This window comes from Lissotriton helveticus, chromosome 7, assembly GCF_964261635.1.
Source record: "Lissotriton helveticus chromosome 7, aLisHel1.1, whole genome shotgun sequence".
Taxonomy (NCBI): Eukaryota; Metazoa; Chordata; class Amphibia; order Caudata; family Salamandridae; genus Lissotriton; species Lissotriton helveticus.
The window spans coordinates 1,294,676,801-1,294,699,658 of NC_136068.1; the positions used below are offsets into that span (position 1 = coordinate 1,294,676,801).

Below are 22,858 nucleotides of genomic sequence, written 5' to 3' on the forward strand. Positions count from 1 at the left end.
CCACGGGTGCCCCCCACATCATCAATGATCCCTAATAGAGCCACTTTTGGAGATGTCAGTTGTTTTTCCCAGGATGTGGGTCAGAGTTTCCGATTCTTGCCCAGTAGGTCTCAATCTTGGGCACTCCCAAACCATATGGAAGAAGTGAGTGTCTGGGTATGTGTAGTGGCAGCAGGGGGGTTCCTGTATGCCATATGCATCTAGGTGTGAACTATCTGATATGCAAATAATACAGCAGTATCAGCTGGAGTTAAGTGGATATGGCAATCTCACATGGGGCCATATTAGTCTACCTCCAGTCTGCATAGTCAAGGGGACCCACCCAGCCCTACCATTTCTTCCGAAGTCCAGCAAATTAATCTAAGGCATTTATGACTAAGGAGTGGTAGGTCTGTGAAGTTCTACCCTTCCCAAAGGGTCCCATCAAGATACAAGGTTTGAGATGATTATTTTCCTAAAGGTCTGAAAAATCTGCATGATAACTCAAAAGTGCATGATGACGCTGCAAATATTTATATAAATCGGTCTTCTGACCCATCTACCCAACGTCGTCCCCAGAATTGAGCATCGCCTCGGATTAAATGGGCTAGGGGATCGGTTGACAGGGCAAAGAAAATTGGGGAGAGAGAAGGCAGTTTTGCATAGTGCTCTATGGCTTGGGGATAGATCTGAAACAATGCTGTTGAAACAAACATGTGCAGAAGGTTCAGACTAGAGAATTCAGACATATCTGCGGAATGAGGGCCCAAATCCCATCCGAAGAAGGACGTGATCCAGAAAGGTCCTGTACACAGTATCAAATTATAATTTTTTTTGTTGCATTTTTAAGTAGCGCAAACTCGACACGTAGGTATTGGAGCGCTTCACATGAGCACCAGTTACGTACATGAGGACACATTCAGTTTTGGTAGGCACGGGTAGATTAAGTGATTTACCCAGAATCACAGGATGCTGAACCGAGGACGAGGTTCGAACCTGGTTTCCAAGTTCCAAAGTCGGTAGCTCTGGCCATAAATAAGGCCATCCTCTCTCAAGAGTCTAATCGAAACCAATAAGTAAACGTGCACATGAATCTCTAATTTGCTTAAGGTGGGCCAGGGTAACATGTACCCTGTGGATACAGTGGGGGGATGCAGTTAGGCATGGCTCAAATTGTTACTTGACCGCATCTAACAATTTCCTGTTTCTGGACCTGTCTGGCATAATCTGGGAATATCATGCTGTGGGATGAATGGCAGCTCAGTTCACGTTTCGTGCAAAATTGTGTCTCCATCTCAACAGTTGAATATGCGAACGATCATGGGATGCAGGGAGGGAGCAAGTAAGTGCTCTATCAGTCCTCTCTATCTCAAACTAGGGTGACAGGTTTCCCCTAGGCATCCAAGTTTTAATCCAGTTTCAGGAATTGCTCTGCCTCGTTGTTAGAGGTCATGTGAACCATTTGCTATTTTCATTTTTTTTTCTCATATAGAGTATCTAACATTTTTGTTTTCTCTTCATAAATACATAATAATATTTGTTATCACTAAATTCATAGGTAACTTGTAGGGTGCCTTTCCCTGTAAATAAAGCACTGTGTATCACATACCTTTTCTGGGGTTGACTTTGTGTCTAATGCTTGTATGCCCAGGATCCTTCTTGACGAAGATTCAAAATATTTTTCATACTCTAGTAAATTAAACCTCTTTTGGGCAGATGTCCTATCCAAAAAATGACATGCTTTAATTGGACGGTGGTCAAATCTTAAAAAAAAAAAGTTGTTTTGAAGTTTATTGCAAAATGAATCTACCACAGTATTCAGAAAAAGCTCCCCAGAGAGGAAACACGGGGGCATATTACCAAGGGTAGCGATAGGCAATTATCGCCGGTTTAGCGGCCGTTTTCGGCCACTAAGCGGCGATAATTCTATCGCTCTAATAGCAAGCTAAGCTAAAAGCTGTCGCTAACATCAGTTAGCGACAGCTTTTAGGCGATAGCGAGCGGTTTGGGGCCCGCTTTGCATGTCAGCGATATTTATCGCTAATGACATGCAAAGTGGGCGTACCCAACCTGTTAGCGACTGAAAGGAGTTGCAAACGTCGCTATCGCCTATTAGGAAGGCAGGCGTAGCGATAGAAATATTCCCGCTATCGCCAAAAACTAATGCCTGCTCAGACCAGTTCTTAGCCATGTTATCCAATGGGAGGTGGATAACATGGCTAAGAGCATTTAGTCGCTAATGCGTGAATATCGATGTATTCTCAGCGATATTCAGGCATTTCACCGCTATCGCTTGATATTTTAGCACAATGGAGAAAAACTTTGCTAATAGCTTATTTTCTCCGCTAACATATCCAGCGATAGGCAGCGATAAAAAAATTGTCGCTAAGCCTATTTAGCGATAATTATCGCTACTTGTTGGTAATATGCCCCACAATCAACTAGTACTCCATGCAACAAACACTGTTTAGCTTGCTTACCTTTTCCAGACATATGGAACAACCCCTCAAATATCCTCTTAGTCAAGTATGGACTGAGCTAGCTATAGGCTTAATTTACTGCCACTGCTGATCTTCCAAATACTCCAATATAATAGTTGATATAGCTTGGCATGTACTATTTTTTTTAACTCATACTGAAGTATATAATGGACTCTGCTGAAGAAGAATGCACAGAAATTGTTGAGCAAGTACTCAACTTTAAACCAAGGGCTGGACAAAAATGTTATTGTCAGCAATTCGTAAATCAGGCTAAAATACGTGAATATTTGGGGATTTGACAGAGTGTGAATCAAAAACATAATCTGCCAGAGTTAGACATTCTATTCACGAGTCACTACTTTTTTTGAGTAAATCAGTTCTTTAAACTTAACATTTATTTTCTCAAGAATTACATTGATTAATTTTTTGGAATATATATTCATTTTTGCATTTTCCATTTACTCAAGATGGTTAATGGAATTAAAATTTTGTTTATTGGCAATTAGCCAAGGAATTTATTTTGGAGCAGTTTTCCTTTAGTTTGCCAATGGGCTAACCAGCCTCATTTAAAACATCAGTGGGCAAATATTTAAGACTACTTTTTAAAATGAAACTAGTAGGTTATTTAGTGTGTTAGTATAGTCCTTTTGATGTTTAAAATTGAATTAAAACGGCAAATGTCGAGACAATTGAATTAATGTTGTTGATTTACGTCTGTTATGAAGCAAGTTTGTATTGTTCTACTTTAATGAATTTTAAATATTCTCTTAATATTGCGTTTCTCGGTTATTGTTTTTTTTCCATTTATTTGTCAGGAGATAAACCTTTTCTTGCATATGGAGCTCGAGAAACAGATTCAAGATGTTGAAGCGGAGATATGCTCAATAAGGAAGCAAATTAACATAATAAAAGTAAGTCCATGTTGGCTTCATATGTCTTGGAACATTTTGCCAAAGAAATCTTTCTGTAATTGTGTGCTTATCTCTTCTTTCAACCAAGATCTCCACCCTGAGAGACAAGGAGGCAATGATGCGGAATTTCACAGAAATGTTGAGGGCGGTGAAGCTCACCGAGGGGAAGGTTCTGCAGCTGGCAGAGGGTGTGGAGAGAGCAGCCCTGGACCAGGCAGAGGGAAGGCTCAGCGAGCTTGGAGAGAAGAGAACTGAGCTTTGGCTCACAAAGCAGAAACTACAGCAGAGCACCAGAGCTGATGGAAATGAACAGCTTCTAAAGGTGGGCATACCTTTGCTTGGAGCTAAATGATGCTATCAAACACTAGCTGAGCCCATGGGTTGTCTAGTCAGATGATCACAAAGGGGATAAACCCTAGGACACGGGTTTATGATGATATGCGGAATGTGAGGAAAGACATTGTCATAATAAAATAAAATGGGAAAATAAAAGAACACTCAATGCAATCAGAGGACAGATTAGCTTTGTGGTTCATTCCAATGGTGAGGTAAAGGCATAGGAAGTCACGGTTCATAGACAGGGCAATGTAGTTTGGTAGTTTTCATTAGCTCCTGGTAGCACAGCAGATGCTGAAAAGTTTAGTTTGTTTGTTAATTCACTGTTATTAACCAACAGTACCATGAAATGTTAGGATGGTCAACACAAGGCTCATTAAAACATTATTTTACGGCATCTACTTAATTAAATTGTAAAGAGGGCAAACATTTATATTTGCACATTTCGTTCGACATCTGCAAAGCAGCAGATTTGATGGATAGAGAGGCATATAGTGAACAAGTGAAAAGAGTTCGAGAAAATAAGTTAGTTTAAGTAAATAAGAGAAAGTTGCTTGGAAACAGAGGATGGTTTAATAATGAATAGCGAACAATGGAGGGAGAGAAAGAAAGATAGATAAAGATCACAAGGTCTCCAGAAGCATGGAAAAAAAGATCTTTCCTACTAGCCTAGGCCTCAGAGATTTAGTGAGGCTGATTATCATTGTATGGAAGCAAAATTAAGGTTTCTGTCTGCAGAGGGAGTGAGATAAGGACAGACAGAAAGCGAGGTAGACAGAGTTGTAGGGAGGAAAAGAAAACGAAAGAGTTGTCAAAAGATCCATAGTGTGTAACTGAGCATTATTGCAGTGAATATGACATTTTTTAAATTTGAAAGTAATGGGTTGTGTGGAAGGGAACTTGGGTGTCCATGAGGTGGTCATGTGGAAAAACTCCTGGAAATTCCGCCTACAGGCCAAGTAGGGGCAGTAGGAACAGAATGGTAGCATTTAATAATGAATATCAGGGACTTTTTATCTAGCATCTATTTCCACTTGTAATCTCACCGCTAAAATTATCCTTAAAACTTAAGGCATGTTACAGAGATGACGAGAACTCTCAAATGCTGGAATCAAACATCCATTAGTATCAGTGAGGGTGGCGTGGGAGGGTCACCATCGACGACAATGGAGGTGTAGGACAGAGGAAAAGTACCTATTCGCAGATAGGGGTAGTCAGGAGGGGCTCTGTGGGCAACCTTAACCAGCTAAAGCAAGTTCTATAATTTCTTCCTGTCATCACAAAGTAGTCACCTGTGCTTTGATTCATTCTAGGTACGAATACACTAATGCTCCATCCTTGTGCTATTAGATTATCAAAAAGAAAAAAGCGACTGCAGACTGTCCAGAAACCTGGAATCCCACTGAACCATGGGCGTTAATAGAGAGATTCAGCTTCCCAACATACACAATCGCTGCACTGGCTGCATATTTCCAAGGCAGTCAGATTTAAAGTTCTTTGACATTCAAGTGCCTATCTGAGCTGCCACCATATAGAAGTCTTCGAACCTGGTTCCACCTTCTTCTGCTGTCTGGTACTCCAGAACAAAATCCTTAAACAAAATGTAAAAGTAGAACATTATCAAGGCTACCCTCCCATCAAAGTACAGCGACAGCAGTAATAAAAAAATAATATATATATATATATATATATATATATATATATATATACACATCAAACAACGCCAAAGTTATTAGCAAAAACAAAAAAAGCTCCATCTATGGAAACTAGATCCTCAATATATATATATATATATATATATATATATATATATATATATATATGTATATATATATTGATCAAGACTTTAACAGGTCAAAACACGTTATCCTTTTCTCTGCCGGAAAAAAGGATTAGCTGCAAACGCTGGCTACTGTCTATATTCTCTGAACAGTTGTGTACAGATTAAAGACCGTATGGAATAAGGGTTTCCCATATATCTGTGGTGGATGTGTTAATTTGAACTACACTACCCTTGAAGCGTATGGTATTGGGCCAATGTGCCACATAACCCATGCTTTCTACACCTATGGGAGTTGTTTCTGTGACAGCATTAATGATGCTTTCTATTCTTGTGAGCTATTTTGTACTTCCTTTCAGAGCTCTAATGCTATACCTGTTTATAGAGCAATGTGGACAAAAGAAGCTTGGATGATGTCATAAATGATGTAATAGTACATGTCATGAGTAATGTAATATATGAGGCCATAAGCAGTGCATGGCGTGGGTGCAAATTATAGATTATAGTTACCTCTGCTTACTATAACTGGTGAATTTTTGTGTTTTTTGTTTTAGTTCAAAATGTTAGTATTGTCACTGACAAATTCACTCAACTACAACGTTACTTGAACCTTTGTTTAAAAAAAAGAAAAACAAGCTTTTTATCACACCTAAGTATAATATTACTGGATGTATGACGTTACAACGCATGCTTTTACCACGCATGCTGTTGCAACGCAAGTATTACAACGCAAACCTTTACAACGCATTACACTTAGGGGTGCTGGATAGTGAATAGTTTAATTTACTATTCCAACTCCAGTCCCCCTGGACACTAGGGAAGGTGTTGGATAGTAAATTAAAACTATTTCCTATCCTAGAGCGCCCCCCAGTGTAATGCGTTGTAAAGGTTTTCGTTGTAATACTTGCGTTGTAACAGCACTGCGTGGTAAAAGTTTCGTTGTAAAGGATGTTTACCAATATTACTTTAACCTTCGTTTTTTCCAGAGAGAATATATATATATATATATATATATATATATATATATATATATATATATATATATGTATATGTATATATATATATATGTATATGTATATATATATATATATATATATTCACTGAAAAAACCATAGGTTATAGACCATATATAGTTAGGAATTAGCATTTACAAAACCTTATTTTACTCACACAAAACCATTGAAATTCCATATATAGTTAGTTGCACTAACTATATATCGCGCACCCGCAATCCACTGCTGATGATGTCACATATTACATCATTCATGACATGGTCAGTGACATCACTGATGACATCACTGATGACATCTCAAATGACATCACTGATGACAACATACAGTGACTGTATGTTTCTGTAAAGTTAAAATGTGTCTTACATATTGAAGAATGAGTGGAAGTATAAGTGTCTGGACAAAGGATTTAGTAGGTGCATGACTGAATGTATGAGTGAGTGATTAAATGTGTCTCACTGAGTGCATGGGTTAGTGACTAAACTGTCTTAATTTGTGCATCATTATGTCTGTTGTTCTGTAAACTGCTGCATGTGTTGATCAGTAGCTATATGATTAACTATATGGGTTACTGATTGATTGTCCAAGTATTTGTATGGGAGACTGAGTGTGTGTGTGGCTGGCTGGGAGGTGTGTGACTCTGTGCAGATCAATGTGTACTTGTATCAATGATTGTATAAGAAGGTAAGTATGTGTTAGTATATGTTTGAAAATGTAAGGTGCTCTATGTTTAACTGTATAGACAAGAAAATGGAAGTGTCATTGATTCTTTACAGGACTGACTAGGTGTGTGAGTAACTCCATGGATGAGTGGCAGACTGTGAGTGTCTGTATAGGTGTATGAGTGCATATGATAGTGTTGTAAAGATGAGTGATTGTATGTATGAATGATTGTATGGGTGAATGAGTGAAGGTGTGTGTAGACGTAGCAATCAGTGAGTGCGTACGTAGTAACTAGTATTGGTGTGTCAATGGTTTCAAAAATTATACTCTGTATTTAACACTGGGTGAAACAGAGGTTATATTAAAATGTGAGGAGATGCATTGTATTGTCACATGAATGATATCATCAGTGATGTGGTCATTGATGTCAAATGAGATGTCATCAGTGATGTCATTTGAGATGTCATCAGTGATGTCATCAGTGATGTCACTGACCATGTCATGAATGATGTAATATGTGACATCATCAGCAGTGGATTGCGGGTGCGCGATATATAGTTAGTGCAACTAACTATATATGGAATTTCAATGGTTTTGTGTGAGTAAAATAAGGTTTTGTAAATGCTAATTCCTAACTATATATGGTCTATAACCTATGGTTTTTTCAGTGAATTTTCAAGGTTTTGTAAATGCTAATTCCTAACTATATATGGTCTATAACCTATGGTTTTTTCAGTGAATTTCATTGGTTTTTTAACAGCTAATATCTGTAGCTGTAAAATGTATTCTTCTTTAAATCCAAAAAGATATTTTATATGTTTATGAATAATTTTTTTTTTTTATATATTTTTTTCTTCGTTCCCGCTTCGCGAATCGGGAAGCTTCCCGTTAGCTGACCTTGATGCCGCGAAATAGACCGCGAGCCGGTAAACGTTTCTTTACCGCAACTGCCGCGTTAGAAAACAACATCGTGACGCCTCCCGTCCGCATGACGTTTCACGTTGTCGCGTGATACGTCATATGACGTGCTACGTTAGCGAACTGGTACGCGAAGCGAGTCGCAAAGCGCAGGTTTCTGGAAGCAAACCGGGAGGCCCTGCAAAGCGCTTAACGTAAACACAGCAGGTCATGTGACTTGGTAATAACACTTTTCATTGGTTCATTTCACTTTTGGTTTCCTAATGATGTAAGACTAGGTCATATAATCTAAAATGAACACTTTTCATTGGTTGAGAACTCTTGTTTTTCCCAAATGATGAAAATCCCTCCTTCTTTCCTCACTCTGACTTTCATCATTGTGAGAGAAAGACCCTTTGTGATCACTGAGCAATGGCTTCTTTAGTAGCTTCAGCTGGTGCTTCCCCACCACCTCCACCACATCCAAGGAAGAGTGGACCACCTGCTCAAGTTATAATTCAACAAGAAGAGGAAGAAGAGGAACAGAACGACGAGCACGAAGAGAGGCAGTTTTTGCCTGAGGAGCCCAGGACGTCTCACCGGAAAGAAAACTTCATTTGGCAATTTTTTTAAATTCCCAAAGGTCAGAAAAAAGTAAATGCAAGATACGTAACTTGCCTTATATGTCAAGATAGACTGTCCAGAGGAACCGAGAAAAAATACAGTTTCGGAAACTACACAATGCATCGCCATATGACTAGGTGGCATCCTAACAACTACAGTGCTGCACAGTTTCGGAACGACCTAGATAATCTCCCTATTATGGCCAGAAGATCTGTTGTACCGGAAGTAACGGGACCAGAGGGCAGGGAGATGGTGCCAAATATACAAATGAGATTTGGTGAAGTAAAACACATCTGCGTATATTGCGATGGATTCATTTGCTACGGAGAAAGAAGCATCACTCTGATCAACAGAGCTATTGACTATCATATGCAAGTTTGTACGAAACGCCCAAAATAATAAATACTTTTTTTTGTTTTGTTGCTCCTGTTGAGCCCTTTACAATGAATCGTTTTCATTGCCCCCTCCAAGAAAAACCCAAAAAAATATAAAACTGTTCAGAAAAATTCAAAAAAAGTAAAAAAATGTTCCGAAAAAAATAAAAAAAATATAAAACAACAAAAACAATAAAAAAAAAGTTCTTTTCAGAACTACCTCCCCGTTATTAAAAAATTGGTACAATATTTGGAACTGTGCCAACCTCTATTTCTCTTAGTTCGCTTCCCAGTTCACTCGCCGGTACGCGAACCGGAAGCGAACCAAAAACAGTAAGTATAAGGGAAGGAAACAGACACTTATGTTAAAAGAAAGACAGCTATAGGGGAGTAAACTAGAGATACTATTACCCGTAATCCACTGCTGATGATGTCACATATTACATCATTCATGACATGCTCAGTGACATCATCAGCAGAGGATTGCGGGTTTTTTGGCAACGTGCCTTATCCACGGTTTAATAACGCTGCCTTTTGCTTTATATAAGTTTTCAAATTGTATGAAATATATACCAATAGGTCGTTATGAACCTTTAGGTAGTGCTTTTCTTCATGAGGTCTGGTCGCTTCCATACACATACAGATGTTTCAAAGATGATCAAGAAGTTTATCTGAATGGAGAGGAATGCACTGAGACGCCAGATCATTCACTAATGTGTAGGCACATACAGTTACACGGTTCATGCAACAAACACCGACCAAATATGGCTTGCGTGTTGCAAGGCACGCCAGTTCCTGCTATCATCCCCACGTTCAAGTTGTTGGAAAATGGTAGTTATTTGATGCTCAATAATGAAGATTGTTCTGGGTTAATTAAAAGTATTCCTTTTATCGTAACTGTAAGTGAACGGGTTATTTGCTGCAGAAATGTTCTATTTCCTCCCACACATGAACATAGGGAGTTTTCAATCTCGCCACAAATACCAACCTTGGGAGCAGATTTCAACGGCATGGCAAGAATAAGAGCTCTTTTGTCTCAGAGAGAGGTGGCCTTGAGTTCGGCCCGTGAAACTTTCGTGCTTCACATAGCGAACACCCGTACAGAGGTGCAGACCCTTTTCAATTCAGATTTGCCTTTCCATTTCAGCAAGATGGTTCGGACTATCTTTAACGCATCCTCCACAAAGGCCCTGGCGCACTTTTTTAAAGTTGTTACCAGTGGTCTCGTGACTTCATTTGAGAAAATCTTTGGAGTCATCCCTGCTTTCTTTCATTCTATTTTTTCCACTCTGCTTCGTGGATTGCCATTTTTACTTGCATTACCAGCGGACGCTCTTGTGCTTTTTTACATTTTTAAATATGGATGTCCCTCCTATGCAACCTCCCGCCCTGCAGCTGCTGACACTGTTCCGCAATCGCATGCTAGAATATTATGGCACAATGCCGTTGGCGATATTAAGCACGGCATATGGATTATCTTTTCGATTCTCCTACTTCACCTGTGTCCAGCCTGTATTTCACTGCCTGACCTGTGATTTCGATTGGGCCATTGATTTGTGTCTCTGCGGACCGGTTTCTCCTGACGTCGACTTTAATCAGCTGATGACTCCTATCATTACTCACGAGTTGGTTTGTCCTGGCTAAAGGATTATGGCTGTGGCATTGATGCATGGACTAATTGGTCCCTGGAATTTACTGGCGGCAACACAGTCTTTCTTGGAACAGAGCTTTCTTGAAAACCCACCGAGCTGTCCTCTGATGGTGATAGAGGATCCGGTGCTGGGAGAGCACGTATGTTCTTTTCCGCTTTTAAATTGGATGGCTGAACTCTTTTCGGATGAAGACGGTGACTTCCTATTGGAGGCTGTTGCAGCTTATTTTGCATACACAGTTATGTCATAGACCTTTTTCATTTTTGATATGCTGAGTACTAGCATTTCATTGACAATTCATTGACTTATTTGTCAAGTTTTTATTATTTAGCTTGCCTATTGGCTTAAGACTCGATAAAGTACTTGGCTGTTTTATTTTTCTTTAGCATTAAATTTTCCTAGTTTTTAATATTTTACCTTGCGGACCGTCCACATATAAAGTTGCAATCTGCTCTCATGAGATGGCACTTCTATTATGTTATTCAGTTCGTTTCCGGATCATGGGGAGGTGTCATCTAGGTCCTGGATATCTTTACACCGTGTTAAGTTAGCATGGCCTCATTACCGGTTTAAACGCCATTTTTCCTTTTTTGCAACTTCTGCACACGACACTTAGTTGTTGCTTTAGCTTTCAACCTAATAGTTCATCGTGATTTACATGAGAATAATATGTTATTGCTCTACTATCTGCTTTACTTGTTAAACTATATCTGTACAGCGAGTGCTGAAGTTTCAAGAACAACACGATACAGAATTGTTATGAGGTCTGATCTCCACGACTTCATACTCATAACATAAGTGCAGCTTCTGCCAATTCTGGGCATGAGGCGGGTTTTATATTGCTTTGCCGAACACACATACACAACACTTGATGCGGTTCACATGAAGAGAGAGCTGGTGTATGCTGATGTGATTCCTTCAAATCTAAGACACTAAAGTATGGGCACGCCCTAAACCAACACAAAGAGACCTTCTTAGCAAATAATATAATATGTGTATTAGGGAGGGTGAGATATAAGCAGCCGCGGGCCGTGGAGGGAGTTACGATGGGGCAGGGAGGCGGGGAGGGGGAGGGGCAGGGTGGAGCCCTCTCCACCCTGCCCCTCCCCCTCCCCGCCTCCCTGCCCCACCGTAACTCCCTCCACGGCCCGTGGCTGCTTATAAGTGTTGATAACTCTTATTCATTTACAGCATGTTAACATACTGTCACCATTCGCTTTTTATGTACTAGTAACTATGCTGGTAATTTTGCTACTGATAATATGTGTACTTGTATTATCTAACATACTACGCCTGAGAAGACGGCATTAGTAAATAAACATTTCAAATACACATGTGTTCTTCTTAACTCCATGTTCTGGTTTCTAAGAAATATATAACGACCGACTGTTCGTGAGTTCCACGTATCCTGAGGTACTATACGTTCATATTCTGGATTGTCTAAACATTGAGAGTTTGTTATATCCAATGTGACACTGTACCTAGCTTGCTAAGGGGTTTTTGAGTACTAAGGTGAGTTTTGGGGCACCCTAATTCGCCGAGGTTCCAATCCTCTGTCCACAGTTCTGTGTGAGAACAGAAACCCTGCAACAGGGGCACCCCGACCCTTCCTGGAGCTTCATCACACTTGCGATACAACTCCAGCAATGCGCCACCTTTACGGCACAGTTACATCACGCATCTGTGCTGTTTTTGCCCCATGATGCGCCGCATTGTAAATGCAGCACACCATAGGTGACGGAACAGCGGCACAGAATGACTAACACATCCCTGGTGATGCGCCAGTCATCATAAATCTATCCCTATGCTTCTTATCTTGTTCGAGATGAACCGCCATATGTATCATCAAAGTTTTTTGCATTTCCTAAATAGCGAACTTTAAGGAATAAATAGCGATTCTTTACCATTCCTAGTTTGCGATTAGCTATTTGCTAATTACAAATTACCCATTCATTTCCTTCCTTTCCATAGGGCGGTTGGACTCACTTTTAGCTCGAACGGCTGAATGGATTTCCACGAAACTTGGCAAAATTGTAGGGACTGGTAGCCCGATGTGCCTTTGCTATGTCTCAAGATATATGCTCCAGTGGTTTTTACGAAAATTAACTTTGAAAAATATATATTGGGCTACATTGGCCTATATATATGTTGGAGCCCAAATGTAGCCCAATGTAGCCCAATGAAGCCCAATGAAGCCCAATGTAGCCCAATGTAGCCCAAAGATGGCCGCCAGAGACAAAAAAAACAAATGTAGCCCAAATATCAGCCAGATGTAGCCCAACTATAGCCCAGTGACAGAATGACCAATCAGCTTCGCAAACCTCCGTTACGCTTCGCGTAACGGAGGTTTGCGAAGCTGATTGGTCATTCTGTCACTGGGCTATAGTTGGGCTACATCTGGCTGATATTTGGGCTACATTTGTTTTTTTGTGTGTCTGGCGGCCATCTTTGGGCTACATTGGGCTACATTGGGCTTCATTGGGCTACATTTGGGCTCCAACATATATATAGGCCAATGTAGCCCAATATATATTTTTCAAAGTTAATTTTCGTAAAAACCACTGGAGCATATATCTTGAGACATAGCAAAGGCACATCGGGCTACCAGTCCCTACAATTTTGCCAAGTTTCGTGGAAATCCATTCAGCCGTTCGAGCTAAAAGTGAGTCCAACCGCCCTATGGAAATGAAGGAAATGAATGGGTAATTTGTAATTAGCAAATAGCTAATCGCAAACTAGGAATGGTAAAGAATCGCTATTTATTCCTTAAAGTTCGCTATTTAGGAAATACAAAAAACTTTGATGATACATATGGCGGTTCATCTCTAACAAGATAAGAAGCATAGGGATACATTTATGATGACTGGCGCATCACCAGGGATGTGTTAGTCATTCTGTGCCGCTGTTCCGTCACCTATGGTGTGCTGCATTTACAATGCGGCGCATCATGGGGCAAAAACAGCACAGATGCGTGATGTATCTGTGCCGTAAAGGTGGCGCATTGCTGGAGTTGTATCGCAAGTGTGATGAAGCTCCAGCAAGGGTCGGGGGTGCCCCTGTCGCAGGGTTTCTGTTCTCACACAGAACTGTGGACAGAGGATTGGAACCTCGGCGAATTAGGGTGTCCCAAAACTCACGTTAGTAATCAAAAACTCCTTAGCAAGCTAGGTACAGTGTCACATTGGATATAACAAACTCTCAATGTTTAGACAATCCAGAATATGAACTTATAGTACCTCAGGATACGTGGAACTCATGAACAGTCGGTCGTTATATATTTCTTAGAAACCAGAACATGGAGTTAAGAAGAACACATGTGTATTTGAAATGTTTATTTACTAATGCCGTCTTCTCAGGCGTAGTATCTTAGATAATACAAGTACACATATTATCAGTAGCAAAATTACCAGCATAGTTACTAGTACATAAAAAGCGAATGGTGATAGTATGTTAACATGCTGTAAATGAATAAGAGTTAGCAACACTTATAAGCAGCCGCGGGCCGTGGAGGGAGTTACGGTGAGGCAGGGAGGCGGGGAGGGGGAGAAGCAGGGTGGAGAATACAAGTACACATATTATCAGTAGCAAAATTACCAGCATAGTTACTAGTACATAAAAAGCGAATGGTGACAGTATGTTAACATGCTGTAAATGAATAAGAGTTAGCAACACTTATAAGCAGCCGCGGGCCGTGGAGGGAGTTACGGTGGGGCAGGGAGGCGGGGAGGGGGAGGGGCAAGGTAGAGAGGGCTCCACCCTGCTTCTCCCCCTCCCCGCCTCCCTGCCTCACCGTAACTCCCTCCACGGCCCGCGGCTGCTTATATCTCACCCTCCCTAATACACATATTATATTATTTGCTAAGAAGGTCTCTTTGTGTTGGTTTAGGGCGTGCCCATACTTTAGTGTCTTAGATTTGAAGGAATCACATCAGCATACACCAGCTCTCTCTTCATGTGAACCGCATCAACTGTTGTGTATGTGTGTTCGGCAAAGCAATATAAAACCCGCCTCATGCCCAGAATTGGCAGAAGTTGCACTTATGTTATGAGTATGAAGTCGTGGAGATCAGACCTCATAACAATTCTGTATCGTGTTGTTCTTGAAACTTTAGCACTCGCTGTACAGATATAGTTTAACAAGCAAAGCAGATAGTAGAGCAATAACATATTATTCTCATGTAAACCACGATGAACTACTAGGTGGAAAGCTAAAGCAACAACTAAGTGTCGTGTGCAGAAGTTGCAAAAAAGGAAAAATGGCGTTTAAACCGGTAATGAGCCCATGCTAACTTAACACGGTGTAAAGATATCCAGGACCTAGATGACACCTCCCCATGATCCGGAAACGAACTGAATAAGATAATAGAAGTGCCATCTCATGAGAGCAGATTGCAAGTTTATATGTGGACGGTCCGCAAGGTAAAGCATTAAAAACTAGGAAAATTTAATGCTAAAGAAAAATAAAACAGCCAAGTACTTTATCGAGTCTTAAGCCAATAGGCAAGGTAAATAATAAAAACTTGACAAATAAGTCAATGAATTGTCAATGAAATGCTAGTACTCAGCATATCAAACATGAAAAAGGTCTATGACATAACTGTGTATGCAAAATAAGCTGCAACAGCCTCCAATAGGAAGTCACCGTCTTCATCCGAAAACAGTTCAGCCATCCAATTTAAAAGCGGAAAAGAACATACGTGCTCTCCCAGCACCGGATCCTCTATCACCATCAGAGGACAGCTCGGTGGGTTTTCAAGAAAGCTCTGTTCCAAGAAAGACTGTGCTGCCGCCAGTAAATTCCAGGGACCAAGTAGTCCATGCATCAATGCCACAGCCATAATCCTTTCGCCAGGACAAACCAACTCGTGAGTAATGATAGGAGTCATCAGCTGATTAAAGTCGACGTCAGGAGAAACCGGTCCGCAGAGACACAAATCAATGGCCCAATCGAAATCACAGGTCAGGCAGTGAAATACAGGCTGGACACAGGTGAAGTAGGAGAATCGAAAAGATAATCCATATGCCGTGCTTAATATCGCCAACGGCATTGTGCCATAATATTCTAGCATGCGATTGCGGAACAGTGTCAGCAGCTGCAGGGTGGGAGGTTGCATAGGAGGGACATCCATATTTAAAAATGTAAAAAAGCACAAGAGCGTCCGCTGGTAATGCAAGTAAAAATGCCAATCCACGAACCAGAGTGGAGAAAATAGAATGAAAGGAAGCAGGGATGACTCCAAAGATTTTCTCAAATGAAGTCACGAGACCACTGGTAACAACTTTAAAAAAGTGCGCCAGGGTCTTTGTGGAGGATGCGTTAAAGATAGTCGGAACCATCTTGCTGAAATTGAAAGGCAAATCTGAATTAAAAGTATTCCTTTTATCGTAACAGTAAGTGAACGGGTTATTTGCTGCAGAAATGTTCTATTTCCTCCCACACATGAACATAGGGAGTTTTCAATCTGGCCACAAATACCAACCTTGGGACAGATTTCAACGGCATGGCAAGAATAAGAGCTCTTTTGTCTCAGAGAGAGGTGGTCTTGAGTTCGGCCCGTGAAACTTTCGTGCTTCACATAGCGAACACCCGTACAGAGGTGCAGACCCTTTTCAATTAACTCAGAACAATCTTCATTATTGAGCATCAAATAACTACCATTTTCCAACAACTGGAACGTGGGGATGATAGCAGGAACTGGCGTGCCTTGCAACACGCAAGCCATATTTGGTCGGTGTTTGTTGCATGAACCGTGTAACTGTATGTGCCTACACATTAGTGAATGATCTGGCGTCTCAGTGCATTCCTCTCCATTCAGATAAACTTCTTGATCATCTTTGAAACATCTGTATGTGTATGGAAGCGACCAGACCTCATGAAGAAAAGCACTACCTAAAGGTTCATAACGACCTATTGGTATATATTTCATACAATTTGAAAACTTATATAAAGCAAAAGGCAGCGTTATTAAACCGTGGATAAGGCACGTTGCCAAAAAACCCGCAATCCTCTGCTGATGATGTCAGTGAGCATGTCATGAATGATGTAATATGTAACATCATCAGCAGTGGATTACCGGTAATAGTATCTCTAGTTTACTCCCCTATAGCTGTCTTTCTTTTAACATAAGTGTCTGTTTCCTTCCCTTATACTTACTGTTTTTGGTTCGCTTCTGGTTCGCGTACCGGCGAGCGAACAGGGAAGCGAACTAAGAGAAATAGAGGTTGGCACAGTTCCAAATATTGTACCAATTTTTTAATAACGGGGAGGTAGTTCTGAAAAGAACTTTTTTTTTATTGTTTTTGTTGTTTTATATTTTTTTTATTATTTTTCGGAACATTTTTTTTACTTTTTTTGAATTTTTCTGAACAGTTTTATATTTTTTGGGGTTTTTCTTGGAGGGGGCAATGAAAACGATTCATTGTAAAGGGCTCAACAGGAGCAACAAAACAAAAAAAGAAGTATTTATTATTTTGGGCGTTTCGTACAAACTTGCATATGATAGTCAATAGCTCTGTTGATCAGAGTGATGCTTTTTTCTCCGTAGGAAATGAATCCATCGCAAAATACGCAGATGTGTTTTACTTCACCAAATTTCATTTGTATATTTGGCACCATCTCCCTGCCCTCTGGTCCCGTTACTTCCGGTACAACAGATCTTCTGGCCATAATAGGGAGATTATCTAGGTCGTTCCGAAACTGTGCAGCACTGTAGTTGTTAGGATGCCACCTAGTCATATGGCGATGCATTGTGTAGTTTCCGAAACTGTATTTTTTCTCGGTTCCTCTGGACAGTCTATCTTGACATATAAGGCAAGTTACGTATCTTGCATTTACTTTTTTCTGACCTTTGGGAATTTTAAAAAATTGCCAAATGAAGTTTTCTTTCCGGTGAGACGTCCTGGGCTGCTCAGGCAAAAACTGCCTCTCTTCGTGCTCGTCGTCCTGTTCCTCTTCTTCTTCTTCTTGTTGAATTATAACTTGAGCAGGTGGTCCACTCTTCCTTGGATGTGGTGGAGGTGGTGGGGAAGCACCAGCTGAAGCTACTAAAGAAGCCATTGCTCAGTGATCACAAAGGGTCTTTCTCTCACAATGATGAAAGTCAGAGTGAGGAAAGAAGGAGGGATTTTCATCATTTGGGAAAAACAAGAGTTCTCAACCAATCAAAAGTGTTCATTTTAGATTATATGACCTAGTCTTACATCATTAGGAAACCAAAAGTGAAATGAACCAATGAAAAGTGTTATTACCAAGTCACATGACTTGCTGTGTTTACGTTAAGCGCTTTGCAGGGCCTCCCGGTTTGCTTCCAGAAACCTGCGCTTTGCGACTCGCTTCGCGTACCAGTTCGCTAACGTAGCACGTCATATGACGTATCACGCGACAACGTGAAACGTCATGCGGACGGGAGGCGTCACGATGTTGTTTTCTAACGCGGCACTTGCGGTAAAGAAACGTTTACCGGCTCGCGGTCTATTTCGCGGCATCAAGGTCAGCTAACGGGAAGCTTCCCGATTCGCGAAGCGGGAACGAAGAAAAAAAAATATTAAAAAAAAAAATTATTCATAAACATATAAAATATATTTTGGGATTTAAAGAAGAATACATTTTACAGCTACAGATATTAGCTGTTAAAAAACCAATGAAATTCACAGAAAAAACCATAGGTTATAGACCATATATAGTTAGGAATTAGCATTTACAAAACCTTGAAAATTCACTGAAAAAACCATAGGGTATAGACCATATATAGTTAGGAATTAGCATTTAGAAAACCTTATTTTACTCACACAAAACCATTGAAATTCCATATATAGTTAGTTGCACTAACTATATATCGCGCACCCGCAATCCACTGCTGATGATGTCACATATTACATCATTCATGACATGGTCAGTGACATCACTGATGACATCACTGATGACATCTCAAATGACATCACTGATGACATCTCATTTGACATCAATGACCACATCACTGATGATATCATTCATGTGACAATACAATGCATCTCCTCACATTTTAATATAACCTCTGTTTCACCCAGTGTTAAAAAGAGAGTATAATTTTTGAAACCATTGACACACCAATACTAGTTACTACATACGCACTCACTGATTGCTACGTCTACACACACCTTCACTCATTCACCCATACAATCATTCATACATACAATCACTCATCTTTACAACACTATCATATGCACTCATACACCTATACAGACACTCACAGTCTGCCACTCATCCATGGAGTTACTCACACACCTAGTCAGTCCTGTAAAGAATCAATGACACTTCCATTTTCTTGTCTATACAGTTAAACATAGAGCACCTTACATTTTCAAACATATACTAACACATACTTACCTTCTTATACAATCATTGATACAAGTACAGATTGATCTGCACAGAGTCACACACCTCCCAGCTAGCCACACACACACTCAGTCTCCCATACAAATACTTGGGCTATCAATCAATAACCCATATAGTTACTCATATAGCTACTGATCAACACATGCAGCAGTTTACAGAACAACAGACATAATGATGCACAAATTAAGACAGTTTAGTCACTAACCCATGCAGTCAGTGAGACACATTTAATCACTCACTCATACAGTCAGTCATGCACCTACTAAATCCTTCGTCCAGACACTTACACATCCACTCATTCTTCAATATGTAAGACATATTTAAACTTTATAGAAACAAAAAATCACTGGATGTTGTTATCAGTGATGTCATCAGTGATGTCATTTGAGATGTCATCAGTGATGTCATCAGTGATGTCACTGACCATGTCATGAATGATGTAATATGTGACATCATCAGCAGTGGATTGCGGGTGCGCGATATATAGTTAGTGCAACTAACTATATATGGAATTTCAATGGTTTTGTGTGAGTAAAATAAGGTTTTCTAAATGCTAATTCCTAACTATATATGGTCTATAACCTATGGTTTTTTCAGTGAATATATATATAGATATATATATATATATATATATATATATATATATATATATATATGTATATATATATATATAGTATTTTTATACCAAACACCTTCAATTGAGACACATTAATCAGGGTGACCCGCCGGCTGCACACGAAATTGGAAGGAAGGATTGCGCCGAGCGAGTACCACCGGAGTATGCAGGAGGCGCTGCCACTGTCTTTGGGAGGTCTGCGGGCCCGTGATATCTTGCCACTCCAGTGTGCAGTCAAGGTTTGTGGGAAACTGCTTTTCCTACATGGTCGGATATCGGGGACAGACAATCAGCAGGGTGCCACACTGTTTATTGGGACAGTGTGGACTTGGAGGATCAGTGCGCCTAAGGTTAGCAAAAAGCCAATTACATGAAGATTTGCAAGGAAGTGACTTTTGGGGCATTTACTTTTGTTTGACATGAATGCTGGACCTTGTAGTCCGGAAGTATGGGCAACTGAAACCAAAGTGAGACCTTCGAACATCATTGAAATACTAGGATTGTTGCCAAAAAATTACCAAAGAAAGGTCATGAAATGCACGGAGGTTCGTGAAGATTACAATATGAAAAAAAGAAAAAAGAACTGATTTTAAGAACTGACTCTGCAACCGATTTACAAGTCCTTCTTTACTTTTGGTTAAACGAAAATGCATTTAAACCTGGCTTACCTGCTCCTCCATGTTTGCATATGATTAAGACCTGGTGAGGTCGAAACCGGTAATGCTTTTCCTGCTGATTAAAAGAGGTTCCTCCGCAATCAGACTGGTGGGCTTGATTTCTGCGCTGCACAAGGCGTGAAATATTCTTGATATATATATATATATATATATATATGTTTGCTCCTCATACACTTACTCCACGCACTCTTTCCTTCACGGGTGCTGTTGATGCGGGAAGTGTCGCCGCAAAATATTCTGCTCCTCGCCCTCCTGCCCTTTCAAGAAGACACAGCACTCACGGGGGGGAAGTCAATAGATTTATTTCAGACTTCCAAACGCAAACGCACCAGACGCGTTTCGGCTATCGCCTTCCTCTGTGGTACAGGGGGATTGCGGCCATTGCAGTTTTTTATACATCTGTGCTCAATCGTAAATAATAGTAAACATAAACAAAGGACACAACATTATCTTCCACATATTGTGCCAGCGCCATCTTGTAATGGTGTGAGTTCATATACAACACAACCTTAGCAAATTTCGCTATTGATTCCGATCTAGCCCTGTATGGGCTTAAACCTATTTCAATCTTGCCCTGAATGGGCCTTTTGTTGCATAAGTCCTCCGTTGCTTCAACAACTAAACGTGCTCCCCAAATTAATAAATTCAAAATACAAAATTACAATTTTTTACAGTTTTCCACACATTATCCTTCAAAAATTTCCATTGTATTTACACAGCAAACTAAGATCTTAGCAATTATACATCTTTGACTACATCCAACTATTTACATATGAAGCAAAATTATTATTCCTAGGTCAAAGAGAGCTAGCAGTACACCTGGGTTAAAGGGCTCTTTGACCTAGGAATAATAATTTTGCTTCATATGTAAATAGTTGGATGTAGTCAAAGATGTATAATTGCTAAGATCTTAGTTTGCTGTGTAAATACAATGGAAATTTTTGAAGGATAATGTGTGGAAAACTGTAAAAAATTGTAATTTTGTATTTTGAATTTATTAATTTGGGGAGCACGTTTAGTTGTTGAAGCAACGGAGGACTTATGCAACAAAAGGCCCATTCAGGGCAAGATTGAAATAGGTTTAAGCCCATACAGGGCTAGATCGGAATCAATAGCGAAATTTGCTAAGGTTGTGTTGTATATGAACTCACACCATTACAAGATGGCGCTGGCACAATATGTGGAAGATAATGTTGTGTCCTTTGTTTATGTTTACTATTATTTACGATTGAGCACAGATGTATAAAAAACTGCAATGGCCGCAATCCCCCTGTACCACAGAGGAAGGCGATAGCCGAAACGCGTCTGGTGCGTTTGCGTTTGGAAGTCTGAAATAAATCTATTGACTTCCCCCCCGTGAGTGCTGTGTCTTCTTGAAAGGGCAGGAGGGCGAGGAGCAGAATATATATATATATATATATATATATATAGAGAGAGAGAGAGTATTTTTATCCCAAACACTTTCAATTGAGCAGTGACTCGTCCACCCCTTAAAAGTAAGTGGGGTCACTCACAGAAGCATTAGACCGAGATATGTTTTAAAGGAGATGAGAGGGCTATAGGGGAGAGAGGAAGGAAAGGGAAAGAAGTCAAGGAGCCAAGAGGATAAGAAATCTGGCCAAATTGTACACCCCTTAAAGTAAATAGCTCTCGTCACAACTGTCTGTTATATACAGGAGGAATCAAGCAGTGTCCGTAGTTCAAGAGTCATTCGCAATTACAGTTGCAAGGATTAGAGGGCTGAATTGATAGTGTTCTGCCACACTGTGTAGGAAATTCTGTGTAGCCACATTATATGGGGCGCATAGTTTGCCATCATATTTCACTTTTAGCATCAAAGTTAAGACAGACAAGCCCAAATAAAAAAGTTCCAGGAGTTGTTTCCTTTTGAATTGCAATTGGGCACCAACGATAGGGTAGATTAAAAAAATGTTTATGTCCACTTGGAGAGTCTCACTGAACATCACCACTTTCTTTACCACAATTTTGGTGATGATGGCGGAGAGGATGAGACATCCAGGCCTCTTCACCAGATCCCTCCTGGCCCGGGGACGGAGGGAATGTGCAGCAAGTAGGTGCCAGTCAGCTAGGTGAGCCACAGATAAAGACTGCTTCTTTGAAGTCACAGTTGGGATGGGCAGAACTCTAGTGTTGTTTACATTTTTAATCTTGTGTTTCAACTTCAGCAATGCACACACAATATTGTTCTGAAGCGGAGCATGGGTGACCTCTGAAACCACACAACACAGCAGCCCTCCAACTTCACCACTCTGGCCTCCATCCATTTTACCTTGACTCCACCCTTACAATCTTCTTCATCCTCTTTCAGTAAATCTCCACTGGACTTTTCCACGTTTTTCAAAATAAAATCCAGGGATATTAAAGTTTTCCTCAGACCATCCTCATACCCAACTCCAGATTGGCTCCTGTGTTTTTAAGGCAGAAAAAAGCCTGCTTTCTCTTTTTAGGTTTCCCTTAAATAGCT

At 40.3% G+C, this 22,858-nt stretch overlaps 1 protein-coding gene across 1 annotated transcript in view; it reads left to right on the top strand.

Annotated features, from left to right (window-relative positions):
• Nucleotides 1-22,858, top strand: part of TRIM47 (tripartite motif containing 47) — a 56,055-nt gene that overhangs the window by 6,989 nt on the left and 26,208 nt on the right. Inside the window, exons 2-3 of the mRNA XM_078650824.1 lie at nucleotides 3,275-3,370; nucleotides 3,459-3,692. Coding sequence (XP_078506950.1) covers nucleotides 3,275-3,370; nucleotides 3,459-3,692 — 330 coding nt within the window. The remainder of the gene's footprint in view (nucleotides 1-3,274; nucleotides 3,371-3,458; nucleotides 3,693-22,858) is intronic.